We start from the raw sequence: 15,702 nt of genomic DNA, 5'->3' as shown, positions 1-15,702 counted from the left end.
ATTCATAGTAGTTTGGTCGTTTACCAATACATTTTAGTAACTAGAAAATCAACAAAGGGTAACGAGATGTTACATTCGGAACTCATTTCATTTTGTACAGTCAGCATATATAAATTTGTTATTTGGTCAAAACTATATCACTAATTGAATAACTCAACTTCTGTAAAAAATTAAAATTGAATTTACCTCGGCATACATCGATGGAATTTCAGCTCTTTCAACGCCAAAACATATTTTGCAAGGTGTTGCTGCTGCCATCTGCAAAACCACTTGACCAACTCCTGATCCCAGGTCAACAAATACATCATCCTTTGTGATTTCTATTTGGTCAATCATTTGGCATACAAGATCATACGATGTTTCACCGTAAACCTGCAAACACATTTATGCTGATGAACAATTTTTTTAAGTCCACACAACAAAGGGTAAAAATATATATTACATTCGAAATATGAATGCGACTGACTGTAGGTCCAAGAGAAATCTTTAAAGTATTGCAATAAAGGTGCTTTATATCTACAGCTCTTCATATTATGAAAACATATCATTCTGTGCACTTATTTTCTGCTATTTTAGCTGCAAAATTCCCCATTTACACTGAACACAATGCAACAACAATGTTATATTCAATTTGTTCAAGGTTGGAGCTCAACTGGAAAAACAAAATGGAAGCTCTGTCTGCTTTCAGAAACTTGAACCACTGCAGCTCTCCATGCAAGTCCCCTCATCTTTGTGAAGTGATGTAAATGCTTTAACCTGCTTACTCTACTTACACCTCGGTCTCCCTCTACAATTTCTATTACCACACTGACCATTACTTGATGCCTCCAGATGTATTCTATCAACTGATCATTGCTTTTAGTTATGTTGTGCCCCAAATTTCTCTTCTCCCCAGTTAGATGTAGTACCTTTTCATTATTTATCTGATCTAACAGTCTAATCACCAGCATTTCAAAATCTTCTATTCACTTCTTGCCTGTAGTGTATCACCTAACTGTCACTCCACTCGAGACAAATACTACCAAAATTTGTATTCCAATCTAAATGTACGTGGAGAACTGTTTGTACATGAACCAATGATTCCATTCTGAATAATGAATCAAGTGTTATTGGTTGCTGTTTTTGATTCCAGTAAGAAATAACCAATTATAATTTCTCCATTTGACCAATTTTAATTAGGGTGAAGTGGGGTAAGTGTAACCACGTTTTGGCATAGTTCAACTTTGACACCAAATTGCCAACTTGTTATTGAAAATATGATTTTGAAATTTCTCATGCTTAAAGTTTGACTTATTGACTTTTAAACAATACACATTTTGTTTTTGACAAAGAAAATTATATGGTCAAATAATTTTTTTCAAATTTTGTGTTGTGAGGTTACACTTGCCCCATGGTTCGCGGCAAGTTTAACCTCGCATTGTTGTACCCACACAGAGCATTGTAAAAGAGACTTGGGGTAAATGACCTGATTACCCAATTTTAAGTGAATTTGAGGGTTTTTAAAATATTAAAATATCTTATATTTTACTCAAGATATGAACTTTTTTGCACACGCCTCTTTGTGTATTATGAAATCCACAGCAAATGTTAGTTAATCTAAAAAATAAGTGTTAGCCTAAACCATAAAACACTGAAACAGAATGCATCATAGATGATTTATTTTTGTTTTAGGCCAATAATTTATTAGTTTAAATTCTACAAAAGTAACATTGTTTTCTTTAGTAGGCAATTTAACAAAAATAATAAAATATCTTGTCTCAAGAGAAAGAAAAATTCAGTTTATAAGTTCACTTTCTATTATTTTTCATGGTAGTTGAACTAAATTTGTTGGCAATTTGTGTTTAATGCTAAACTGCCCTAATTCAACTTATTATATTCACACTTTAGTCACTGAATGCGGTATGAATCAAATGTAACACCAAATGTCAGGTCTCCCTTGTGACCCAAAGTAGGCTCAGGCAGCACTGAAATGACATCAGAGAATGGAACTTCCGTCTCATCTCTTCTATCAGGCCAGTAGAATGTGGTGCCATGCTTTGTCTTATTTTTGCATCTGGGGAAAATCACTTCTGGATCTCCTAAATCACTAATTTTGGTAACTTGGCCGATAAAATGAACTTTCTTACATTTTGTTGCAAAAGCTACCAGAACAGTTTCCAACTGTAATTTTATCTTTGGCTACAAAAAAGTTTGCCTCTTTTTCTTCTTCTTCTTCACAGTTTATAATTTCTTTCCTGAGATCGTCTAGTGTTATTATGTCCCATTTTCTTCATCACTACTTATTAAAGATAGGCCTCCCTCAGTTTCACTTTCTTCACTTGTTGATTCAACTTCCAGTCTTTTTTTTCTTGTTACCCAAATCAGGGATTTTTTTTTTCCACAACATTCTGAGATGCCATTTCGGATAAAGCAACAGCGCTTTGTTTGGAAGATTTACTTTTCATTACCAGCCCTTTTTTTTATGCCAATAATGCTTTTTTGTTTTGCTTTCTCCTTATTATTCTTGTTTCCTTTAAAATATTTTTCTTTATAGATGCCATCTTGAAAAGTGATAACTTCAGCTCCTGGTGCATTCCTTTTCTTCTTTGTTTTACCAGTGGGACTATACTGTCTGACTGTTTCCAATAATAAGCTTTCAAATGACAAATCAGATGTTCCAGAACATAATGAAAGAACTCTGATACTGGGAGAACTGCAGGGTTCAGTAGATGTAGGCCTATAAAATTCTGGAGGTTGTTCAGCTGGAAGCTTCCCAAAAAATCTGAGTACTTTCTGTTAGAGACATAGCTTCCACACAGTTTGGCTGCATTATTGTGAGCTGGCAACGGATTTGTTTCTGCCAAAGATTTGGTATGAGCTACATATCTTTTATATGCCTCCAGATCATATTTAGTTTTATCAATTACTTCTCTACTGTAAGGGAATATTCCTGCTTTTTGAAAACCATTTTTCAACAATTCAGGTGGTGTTTCATTCCATACAGCAGTGAGGAGATTGGAAAAGTCACATTTGCTAATTTTTACCCCTTGATGATGTCTCTGGTGACGAGTTAACTTTTGGTCCCAAGTAGATTTCACACTCTTAAACACTGCTACATTCATTGGCTGCAGAATGAATTATCGTGCTCAACATTGTTGTCAGTCAAACAATGCTTCACATACTGTACTGTAATTGAAATGGTGGCATTATTTACAGTTCTGTCATATTTTATAAAAAAAAATGTGGTTTAAAAATATAGTCGACTTAAATAAAAAATAAAATATATCTCGCACAAACTCAGTAGGCCTACAAATCCAGCACATCAGGTATTCTGGTATCCATATGTACAGAAAGGCCAGTTTAGTTGATATAATGTGATGGCAAAAACAAGGTTACGGCTTAAATAAATAAATTTGTTCTGGTAAGTTTGTTTGGGGCAAGTGTAACCATGCCTGGCATATCAAGAGCTTTATCAGTAGAGTAAAACGAATCTCATATCTGAAATTATCATGCAAAAGTTAGTTTGTAACCAAAAAATTAAGCAGTTATCTTTAAAACTGCAAAAATGACAGACCACCAAATTCTGAGCAGGTCACTCTCTCGCAGAGTGAAAATGTAGACGTCAATTCAAGTCCAAAAATTGATTACCAATTTATGTCAGATTTGACAACTTATGGTTAAATATAACAAAGAGAGGAATAAATTAACATGTGTGATAGGTCAAAGGTAAAAATACAGCTTCTTTAAGGCACCATAAGCCGTGGTTATACTAACCCCATGGTTACACTTACCCCACTTCACCCTAGATGCTTTCCGTATCCCTTCAAAAAGTACAGCAGAAAGCACAGCAATTTCTGTGCCATGTTGAAAATATGAGGATTGACAATGCAAGAGTTCTCTCTCAAATGTGAATACTAGAAGAGGTGTATGAGGTCTGATATGCAATTCTACAACATAATTGCCAAAGTTCCAGAATTCACAGGTGAAAGGCACTAGGTGGTTAAACAATAGTGAGTATAAGTTTTCTAACTTCTTCTTGTGCTCTCCAATGCAAGTGAATAAACTGTGTTTTCATAAGCTGCAAAATTTACTCAGTAATAAACAACACTTTAAAAAGCAAATTTTTACTTCCGGTGGTCACTATTTCGCAACACTTCTACGAAATTGAGATACTCATAACGAAGTGCTCAAATATCAATTTTTAAAATTTCACAGTGCTCATGTTCTATGATCTCCTAAGGTATTTAATTTTGCCTGATGTTCTGTGTGGTTGTATGGGGCATTGCACGAACCCATTTATGATAGAATAAATAAAATAAAAATAAATACCAGCAAAGTATGGTTATCTTTACTTCTACTATCAACCTGGTGACTGGAGGCAAGTGAGGACACCAGCAACAAAATACAGTAGAATGCCAAAATAAAATTATCTTTTGAATGTAAATGTACAAGAAACTCACAGATCTTTGTCTTTACGACTGTCAAATGGAAAGTGGTAAGAACAGCATGTTCTCACTTGATTATGGACAGTGTTTGTCATTAACGTGGTGTTATGTCTGGTCTCTGGTAATTATGTAAACATACAATTCTGTTTATCTAGACTTATGTCTACAAGCTCACTGTAGACAACAGTTCATATAACACCAGTTTCAGTCAATTTTATACAACAATGAAGTAGAAAAATGACACTCTGCACACTTTGCAAAATCAAATGCAACACGGAATTTGTCGTAAGTTACATGCTACATAATATATCAGATTCAGCTAGCGGCTGTTCAAGATAAGTATGAGAGAAGGAAACAAACACAACATGTCTGTGTACCTCTGGTGAGAAAGGTTCATACTGGTTTAGCTTCTCTGGATCAGTGACAGCCTGGTTATACACTTGCTGTAATATGTGCCTCAGGAGACCTCGGGACGGATGCTTGTTTAATCGCTGTGCTGGCAGTGATGTACCTTTTTCCTGAAAAAGGCCAGATTAGTATATATTTCAGTATAGATCAATTTAAAGAATTATGCAATTTGGTAAACTGGTAAAACAGAAGATTACAGGCTGGGGTTAAAAATTTCAATGGCTAACAAAAGGACACTGTAAATGCTATTTACTCGAACTGTCCACAGATACAAACACGTAGGTTTCTCGCTACTGCACAACAATAATTACTTATACAAGTGTAAGAAATGAAAAATACATTGTTTCTATATCAGAGGGTGTGAGGCAGCAAGAATTATCTAACACACATATCACACTACAGTAATTCTGACGCCCTAAGAATATGAAGGCACAAGAAAGTATTTATTTTTTACACGTTCCATACTAGTACACTACAAAGCCATCTATACAGGGCACAAATGAGTGTTTCAGTAGCTGAAAGCTAATTAAAGAAAAATTACAGTTTTATTTAAGATTTCAACTGCCATGAATGCAAATCTGATAAGGATTCGCCTACAATTGTGACCTCACATAAAGCAGATACTCCCTTAAACTGATGATAATTTTAGCAACATTGGGTAGAATTAAATATACTGTGCCAGTATGAATAGACCACTGCAGGGAACTCAGCAAAGGAGGATAACAAATAAACTGGGTGATATACTAGACAAGATAAATTTCTGCCACGTCGGCTCTGGCTCACAATTCCACGACGAGCTGGCTGGCTGCTTCCAACTAAAACTCACTTTGAAAGCTGTTCAAGTATTTCAGTAATTAGTACACAGCAGCGGAAGTCCCATATGGCAAGGTCAACGTCAAGTTCCCGAGACAAAGTTCGCCACATCGATCAGTTAGCGATTTGTGGCTGACAAGTGTTTCCGGTTACATTGCCGCTGCAGATTTTCGGTACAACACAAAATGAGTTGGGAACCAGTCGTTTCGTACAATGAAATGTTGTTTATGTTCCGAGAAGCATAGCTTTTGCGCGCGACCGGCCGCCAGACGACACCGGAAGTGGTGACGCACGAGTTACGTCATCAGCTGCGCGACACGGCATTGATCTGGGCTAGCCGCCAGGCCGATGGTTGCTGGGCAACGCACGCCACCCTTGGCGCCAAACGAGCTCAGGAATAAAGGAGCGCTACCGTTCCGGTCTTTAAAAGATCCAGGAAAGAAAACGCTTACTTGTAATCAACTCCTCTAGCAAGTCAGAACAGGAGCATCTTTCCGAACGGCAAACCAACTTTGGTCTCAATTTTACTGCACGGGAATCGCTTCAACACAAAATTAAGTGGAATATTCATAGCACGCCTGAGATTAGGTGGGGTTAATGTTAAAAAGGTGAAGGCAATTTTTGCAAACATGACAAAACAAAAACATATTTACAACACAAAGATTTTCATACGGCGTCATTGACATTCGGGGCGCGGTTCGTTCACTCGTTCACTCACTCACTGAATGTGTTCCATGGTTCGCATTAAGAAAAATAATCTTCAGGGTGGAGGATTGCTAGATACCTTTTGGAGTGCACTCCCATTGTTGGATCATTAAATCTGGTTTTACTTCAGAGATCGCCACCAGAAGTCTCGTTTGAATCATTAGCAACACGGCGTTTGCAGCATACGTCGCGAAAATCAATTTCCAACTGAACAACTCGGAAAGGGGATTTTGAAGGTTAAAGCTAATTGGAACATATCACTGAAACACGCAATGAGGACTAGATGAAATTAGGACTACATAACGAGAGCATCCGGAATGATGTAAGAAAACTGGTGCTAAACACTTACCAAAAAAGACAAGTGCATTCTGGTGTTAAAAAAACCGCGCGCATACTGCAATGTGACTTTAATACTACGTAAGTAATGTCGAATAAGAGAAAATTTGAAATGAAGATAAATGAGAAGCGAGGTGTCTGGCGAGCTGGACTCTTATTGGCGAGGCCAGCGGCTCAAACCCCGTCCAACCGTACAAATTCACGTTTTCCGTGATTCCCCTTATGGCAAATGCTAGGATGGTTCCTCTGAAAGGGCACGGCCAATGTTATTCCTCGGCCGTCTCAATCCGAACTTGTTTTCCGTGTCTAATGAAAGCGTCTTCTTTTACAAAATAAAAGATTGTGCGAACATGCTAGTTGCTTCGCTTCTGCGTAACGTATGGAACGTCCTCAACACTTGAGCATTAGAAGTCTTAAATAACGGACGCAAGAATTACTTTACTTACTGAGGCTGAAAATAAAATTTAATAATAGAATTTTATTTTTGGTGGTCATTGAAGTAAAATACTACTAGGATTCAGTAATTCGCTATCTTGTCCGCGTTACTGGATTTATAGCAAAGGGGAGATGTGTATGGAACGGGCAAACGTGTTCACAAGCAATGATGCTATAATACGTCAGAGAGAATGGGACAGAAATCAGTTTGTGCAGACTGAGATCGGAAAAAAGCTAAAAGTTACGCTTCCCGTAAGGGCAAGACGTGTGTGAAGGGCAGAGGTAAGGTAAGTACCGCATTGCAGGAAGCGCCGCCAGCTGACAGACTGCCGGTCTCTCCGAGCTGCAGACGTCACGGCTGGCCACGCGTGCCACGGCCACGCTTCGCCGTGCTTCACATCGGGTCCACTGCGCAACAGTCAATGAGTTGGGATCTTCACTCTCGTGCTTCTGTTCGCAGGTATCTACGTGTAGCCTCGGAAGCCGTATCGAGTGGAAGCAAAATGAAAAATATTGCCAGACACTCAAAATCGAGGCCATATTCACGTACGTGATGTTTAGGAACAGCGCAGCAACCCCGCATTGCTGACCTGGACAAGATCCTAACGAATTTGGCTCGTATTCGCCTTTCTAAAGCTCGTTTTGAGATGAAAGGTGTCGCCTGCTTTGAAAAAGAGAATTAAACTTCAGGGAGAAGAAATATAATCTTGGAGGCATCCTGATGAGACTAGTTCTGCCAGAGACGGCGAAGGACTCGAAAGAGCAGTTCGACGGCGTGGATAGTGTCTCGAAAAGAGGGTTACAAGGCCAGCATCGGGAAAAGTAAAACAAGGGTAGGGAAATGTAGCCGTACTTAATCGGGCAATGCCAAGGGAATTAGATTAGGAAACGGGACACTAAAAGCAGTTGACGAGTTTTGCAATTCGGACAGCAAAATATCAGACTATGGCCGATGCAGAGAGACTGGCAATAGTGACGAAAATGTTTCCGAAATTTAGACATAAATGAAAGTTTTAGACGTTTTTACTGAAAGTATTTGTCTGGAGTGTTGACTTTTACGGTAGTGAAACGCGAATAAGCAGTTAGCACAAAGAGAATAAAAGCTTTTTAAACACGGCTATAAAGGAAAATGCTGACGATTCGATGTGTCTAAGAACTACTGAATTGATTTGAAGAGAAACAAATATTTATAGCCAAACTTTACTAGAAGAAGGGATCGGTCGAGAGGAAACTTGGAGCCATTCGTACAAACTGCTGCAGACAGCACCAAAGTCGTTTCACAGCGACACGTCTCGTGCGACCAGAGCTGCAGTGCAACACGACGTGCTGACCGCACGTGCGGACTCAGGCGTTACATAAAGAAGCTGCGTTTCTTCCTTCGCCGAAGCGTGTGCTGATGCGAACTGCCTCCTGGACATGTGGGAAACCTGCCTGCGACACTGTCCCACGGCACAGTCCATCCGCAGGTGTTAGCTAGGCTGCTCACAGCCACTAGTTTCATTTCCCCGTCTGCGCTTTTATCAATTTAGTATCATTCACAGTCAGAGACTAGTGTGGTCTGAAAAAGAAACTAGCGAAAACGGTTACCAGCGCGAGCACCCTGACATTCTCACTTCGCTACACATACGAACTGGTGTCCGAGAACAGAGAAAAACGACCTACAAGCTGAGGAGCTCCCTAGCCTCGCTGCTGCCGCTACCCGACTAACGGAGCAGTCTCGGCAGCTCACGTTCGGCCGTTTCGCTGGTCTTTTCGTCGGTACCTGCTGTTGTGTGGTCTGTTTTGGCCACGGGCGGCTCGGCTCGTGCAGACCGAGGCCGGCGTAAGCAATCGATAGCGAGCGGGGCAGGCGCCTAGCTGCAGCAGACTCCACGTAACTGGGTTAGGCGCGCGGGGTCGTCGTCCCCGGCTCCGACAAACCGACGCTATTGCACCTTTCCTCCGCGTCGTGGTTATCTCTCCTGTGTCGTTAACTATCAGTTCTCGCTGCGTGGCATTCCAAAGGAAACGACGTTCGTACAGAAACTGGATGCACTGGCAAGTACTTAAACACGTCGCACAATTGCCTGCCGAACGAACTGTATCCAAAACACCGAATGCAACTATCAAAACGTAAGACAATATTTGTCCGGTTATTTAAATCGACATCGTTTCTTCCGTAACTGAAAATTTAAACGGGGTGACTAAGCTCCACTAACCGAAAGCTGCCAGATAAAAGCAGGGTATCGCACAAGATGTGACGCATTCCGTGTTAACAGTGAGACTGGTAAGACGTCAGGAACGAAGAGATTTGTGCGCACGGGGAGACAAGCGCACGAAAACGACGCTCGCACTTCAAACACGGTTTTCCTAACTCCGACAACAATGTCTTCTCGTTCGATAAAAGCGTGAGTGTTTCGAACAGCGGCGCTTTCCCTTTGCTTTTCTCTAGCAGTGGGCGTCCAACGAGTGCAGTGGAACACGCCGAGGCGACGCGACACCCCAATCAATAAGCGGTCGCCGCTGCTTCCGCCGCTTCGCGCAGCTTAAAGCGGACCTATCCAAACACGGTGCGAGCACGTGCCACACATACCTCCCCGCCTTATTTGCATGCCAACTGTTGGCCGATTCCACAATAGTGATTCACAAACTCCAAACTCGTTTAGATCAGTTCCGTCCGGTGATGCAGTCTTTAAAATATAGCGAAAGCACTACTATAAACTTTGTTCGGCGTTGCTCCCTACTCGTGGTACGAGAAGAAATACTAATGACGCCAGAGTCATTACCAAAAACTGTTACCTTGTCGTGTTTAGTTTCTGTCTATGTCGCATCGCTACCCGCCTGTAACAGAAGCACGCGATAATTTGACGCAAACGACTCTTCGCAGTCGAGGCGACACGAGCCCAACTGCCCAGATTTGAAGGCCCCCAGTCGGTCAAGGTCATCGCACAAACGGTGATTTTCCTCGCTTACTTGGAGCGAGTGCCACGGTAGTTTAACACTGTCACTGCATGTGGTGCCGAGTTGGCTGCTGGAGTGCCCGAGTCAATGGACTCGTATTCGGGAGACTCGTGCTTCTTATTTTGGTTTTTCGTGATTTCCCCGAATTGCTCAACGCTAATTCAGGGATGGTTTCTTCGAAAGAACACTGATGATTTCCTTCCAATATCAGCCTTCGTCTGAATGTCCTTTCTGAGGTCGGTATTTTACACCTACAGAACGGAGATCTCATTCGTTCATTACGTTGTCCCCATCGATATTTACAGTCACCTAGGTTGAAGATGCTCTACAATTGTCTTGCAGTCGCGGTCTCTTCAGAACTCTCGTAAAGAACTTTAAGGATACAGGGTACTTATAAATGGTGGAAACATCGAAATTTTTTTATGACTATTAAATTCTATAGTCTTTTCTGATTACATTGATAGGGTTTCAAATGAAAAATGACCTATATATACCAAATTTTAAAGTCACGGTCATGTATGCCTCCACAACCCCTTCATTTCTGTTACAGAAATCGCACTGTATATGTTTGCAGAAATGAAATGAATGTATGGCATTGTTGGCGGGAGTTCGGCCGTCGCATTGCAAGTCCCTTTTGGCTTGACTTGCGAGCCAACGATGAGGACACACAACACCCAGTCATCTCGAGGCACAGAAAATCCCTGACCCCGACGGGAATCGAACCCGGGACCCCGTGCGCGGGATGCGAGAACGCTACCGGAAGACCACGAGCCGCGGACTGTATATGTTGGTAATAGTGCAGCTTTCTAGTGTCCGTAAATGATTCCAAGTGCTACGTATATTTGTGGAAGTACATATCCTTTAGTATGAAATAAATACGAACTATGCCACGCATAAAGAAATTCAATAAAAGGGCATTCCGTGGTAACCAGTTCGCAACCAAAGCAAGCCACACTGTTGAAAGTAACCTATGTATCAGTTCTTCAGGGAAGGAACTCCCACATGGCACACCTCTTGGTGATTCAAATTTTTGTGTTAACAATGACGCTGTTTGTAGTGGATTTTTTGTTGTTGATATGGGCATCTTATCTCCTTTGATAAAGGAAGTGGCGAAATGTAAACAATGTGATGGTGTAGGCTGTCTGGAAATACCTGAACAACAAAGTAGCAGAAAGGGTTTAGCGTCAAAATTAGTTGTTCTGCGTGGATCCTGCAATAAATCGACCTCGAAAATGACTTCGAACAGATGTGAATCTGAAGTTAGTGCATGCAATGTGTGCAACAGGAAAGGGAAGGGAAGAGAAGAGAGGCTGCTTAAACGTTTTGTGGTTTAATGGACCTTCCTCCTTCCAGTAGGATCAGCAAGTACACAAAAATACTTTTATGTGCCTTGACGGTTGTGTTTCAAGCATCTATGAAACGTGCAGAAGAAGAAACTGTAAATATTAGTGGAGCCAGGGACATTACTGCTGCACTTGATGGGGCATGGCAACGTCAAGGACATCGTTCCCTGAACGGTGTTGAAAGCGCTACTTCTCTGGAGACTTGATGGTGAGTGCTCGACCAAGTACTGCCTCACCTGCCATTGTAACACTGAAGGATATGTTGAACATCAGTGTCCTAAGAATTATGATGGTTACAGTGGAGGTATGGAGTGTGATGGAGCTCTACAAATATTTCAGAGGTCTGTGCCCGTTTATAACGTTAGATACACGAAGTACCTAAGCGATGGGGACTCTAAAGCTTTCAATATAATTAATGAGTTCATTGTTTATGGTGATACCTTGGTAACAAAACTGGAGTGCTGTGGACATGTGCAAAAGAGGATGTGTGCTAGACTGCGGAAGCTACGAAGACAAATGAAAGGATAGTTGCGACCTGATGGAAAATCTGTCTGGCTAAGGCAGATTGACAGAAACTGAAATAGATCTTCTTCAGAGTTATTATCGACTGGCCATTAGACGAACTGAACCTCTGAATGATGTTACAGCAATGAGAAAAGCTGTATGTGCCACCTACTTTCGTAAGTTGTCCACAGATGACCACCCTGTTCACAGACTTTGCCCTAAAGGAGCAGATTGTTGGTGTGGTTACCAAAAAGCAAAAGAAAGTGATCAAATATACCATCATAAGCAGTCTCTTCCTGAGCCTATTATGAATGAAATAAAACCAATTTTTAGAGACCTAAGTGAGCCTGTTTTGCTTAGTAAATGTCTTCATGGGGGCACTCAGAATACAAATGAAAATTTCAACCATTGCATTTGGGAAAGATTGCCCAAGAATGTTTTTGTACGACTAAATACATTAAAAGTTGGTGAACTACATGCAATGAAATGTTTCAATGAAGGAGTGATAGCAAGGTTGGAAGTCGTGAGCAATTTACGAATAAAATGTGGCTCTAATACGGAAGATCAACTGCTTGCATGTGACAGACAACGGGGGCATGAAGCTGAAAGATTCGCTGTTCAAGTTACCAAAGAAACACGAAGTGCTAAAAGGAATGCCACGAGGAAGCTTGAAGATTAAGAAATACTGCAGGATGAAGACTACGCTTCAGAAATGTTCTGAGGCACAGTTTAACTGGACTCATATCTTGATTCCCATTTTCCCCCAGATGTATTTTCAGAATTCAGGTAGAAATATTTCCTAAAGTTTATAAAGCATTGCTCTAAATTTTTTTCTGTAACTTGCAATAGTCCATACTTACGTATAAGTACTAAGCATTGTTGCACAATCAACTAAATTGTAGAAAAAATAACATTTTTATTAGGAAAAAATTATAAAAATTAAAATGTAAGATGTGATATTTTTTATCCTTGTAATATTCATAATAACTGGAATTAAAGTGGTCTAGTACCTCAGCCATCAAGTCATGCGTATCTGGCAAAAATTTGGTCTCCTTGAAATGTATTACATTGGATTAAATGGTACCTCAATTTGAGAAAACATTTTGGAAATAAATATTCCACCAATTTCTTTGTAATTTTTTTAATAACCCTAAGCAGGATGAAAAATATTCAAAATACTAATTTGTTTAGAAAGTGTGGTGCATTACCCGATATCAATAAGAAATCTGTGTGGTCTGGCCACCAAGAGCTGTTGCAGGAAGATTTGATTCACGGATTATATGGCTCCTTCCGTGTATACCGATTTTACGACCATGACGAGTGGAGCCTGAAGATGGCATCAATGTAATGCCGAAACTGGTAGCACATAACAGTTCATAAAATAAAATAAATTTCTACAATACATACGGCTGTTGGTAAATTATTGCATCAAGAGGTGCCATGATCGTGCAGCTGAGACGATACGTCTCGAATTTCCACATGTAAATACGCTAGTTTCAACCATCAAAAAGGTTTTTACTAAAGCACCTAAAACAATTCAATCATTTCGAGAGGAGCTTCCCAACGTACCACTTCCACCAGAACTCATACTTACTTGCTGGGGAACGTGGCTAAAGGCCGTGGAATATTACGGTGGGCATTTGGAAGCGTTTGAACGGCGGGCATTTGGAAGCGTTTAAGAGCATTGTTCTTAAATGCGGGAGGAGGCAGTGAGCATTACTTCAGCTAAAGATCTTCTAAAAGACCCAACAATTTCCAACGACATTGCATACATAAAATATCATTAGCTATGCGTTTTTGGTCCATATTACTACAGCTTTAGAGTGTTCAGGGAAACCAGTCTACATTCTCGTGATTCCGGTAGTCATAATGGTGCGTTACAGGAAGTATTGTTTCTGCAGGGACTTGTGCTTCTGTAGTGAATAGATTCGTTAACCAACAGACATTGAATTTCATCAACAGTCCCGAAAATTCTTGTGTTTACCAAATGAATTTGGAGAAACTTTTTTTTTTTTTTTAGGTGGTTATGTCAATTAAGGTTGTGTCTGATCTAGTTGTACATTTGGCTGGAATGGCCGTAACGCTGATACAAACATTGAGACGACCTGTCGTCGGTGACTGAAGAGAAGATGAGGAAGCGGAGTGGAATGAATCGGCTGGCTTCACGTCACGTTCCGCGAACCAGCCGCCGCCGCCGCCGCCGCCGCCGCGACTGCGCTTCCGCGAGGGCGGCGTGACGTGGCCCGGCCTGGCGCAGTTTCAACATTATTCCCGGCCCCGGCCTTGGCCGCCTACTGCCGCTGTATTTCCCGCAGGGGAAAGACTCTTTGCTCGTTTCTGGTCCCCCACAATGAGTAAGACAGAGCAACGATGTGCACACTCGCTTTTGCTCCTCGACCACTGCATCACGACGTACTGACCGGCGTACCTTCCACGACAGTGGAAGACCTAACCACAAAACGCAGTCTCGTGAAGCGACTTTTGGTACTTATCCCCTGTCCAAAGGCATATGGTGATAATGATTTTAAACACGCAGGAAATGAACGAGTTGAGTAGAATAGTTTAAAGGATAATCCGACAGACTTATACTTATCGCCAAAAATACATCTCAAATGTGTCAAAATAAAGCAATCGTCTTTGACACACAGCTATTCTTTTGAGATTCCTTCGGTGGGTGACATCGTATACTGGCCCATCATAACTTTAACTACTTCCTTAACGGCGAATGTGTCACGGCTGAAATTAATGTTTTCCCGCAGAACCCTCTAAAATCGCCACCTGTAGTTGTCACTATTGCTGCTCTCTTTCGAGTCCCAAACAATAATTTGCCAACAAAAGATAAACTTGTTCGGCAGACACTGACACCCTGCGCTGGTTTACGGAAACAATTCGCCCACACTGGCAAAACCCGAAACCGATGGACGCGACGTTATCCCAGAGCGCGTCGCGTTAACGCTGGCTGCCATCTGTGTGGCGTCTCCCCACAGACAAATAAATGGTGTTACTATTGTGTGCAACGGTCCGACAGACGTATTCACACCCAGGAGCCGAGCACTTCTTCTGAGACTGTGGCACGGGCTAACCGGCTGGGCTTTATCGCGGTTTAATTCCGGACGGCGCGAGGGTGGCCGAGGACCCTGCTCCGCAAATACCGGCAGGACAAACGCGGACTATCCGCCAACACTCTAGGATAGGTGGCTGATGGCAGCTCAGATCTAATTGCGCTACGGAGAAGACAGTTTTACACTAAAGTTACTGGGAAATGACGTGTACTTGTCCAGCATATTTGTCGACTACTGTGGAATTATACGGAAGTAAGGTATGTGAACACTGGGTGTGGGTCACACGCTTAAGCTTACTAGTAGTGACGGGGTCTCCCCTCTAACGATAAAGTTTCTGATCGTGCTGATACAATGCCAGCACGTAGTGTCGTCACTGTAGGGGAGAAGATTACAATTAAATGTCGGATAATGACATTTCGGCGATAAAAGGCTTCAAGAAGTTCGAGGATGAGATACGCTGTCAGAAGTTTTTGGATCTTACATGCACTGTTTCTGAAGTACGTGTACCAATACTGGTATTTTAATACTCAGGTATGGAGATCACGAATATTCTGTAAATATAAGGCAGTATAATTAATTCGAAAACAATAGAAGACTTTACGATTTATCCTCTTGTTAACTACATGTTTTTCTATCTGAACTGAAGTCAAAATGAAACGTCTAATTGCTCTGGCAGAAAAAGAAACAAGGCAATTTGCTTCTAAGTACACACATTCACTCTGAATGAAAAAT

At 41.2% G+C, this 15,702-nt stretch overlaps 1 protein-coding gene across 3 annotated transcripts in view; it reads right to left on the bottom strand.

Annotated features, from left to right (window-relative positions):
* Positions 1 to 15,702, bottom strand: part of LOC126480701 (histone-lysine N-methyltransferase, H3 lysine-79 specific) — a 206,108-nt gene that overhangs the window by 98,313 nt on the left and 92,093 nt on the right. For 2 of the 3 annotated variants that reach the window (XR_007587454.1, XM_050103945.1), the window contains exons 5-6: positions 4,802 to 4,942; positions 187 to 372 (exon numbers count right to left, since the gene is read on the bottom strand). Coding sequence is in view for 2 of the 3 variants with exons in the window: in XM_050103945.1 (XP_049959902.1) it covers positions 187 to 372; positions 4,802 to 4,942 (327 nt within the window). In the remaining variant the exon portion in view is untranslated. Of the gene's footprint in view, positions 1 to 186; positions 373 to 4,801; positions 4,943 to 5,658; positions 5,890 to 15,702 lie in introns of those variants that run through there. The other variant, XM_050103946.1, reaches the window with a different exon arrangement.

The sequence above is a fragment of the Schistocerca serialis genome, chromosome 5 (genome assembly GCF_023864345.2).
Source record: "Schistocerca serialis cubense isolate TAMUIC-IGC-003099 chromosome 5, iqSchSeri2.2, whole genome shotgun sequence".
In the NCBI taxonomy this organism is placed as follows: Eukaryota; Metazoa; Arthropoda; class Insecta; order Orthoptera; family Acrididae; genus Schistocerca; species Schistocerca serialis.
This window is presented reverse-complemented; position numbering and strand designations above follow the sequence as displayed.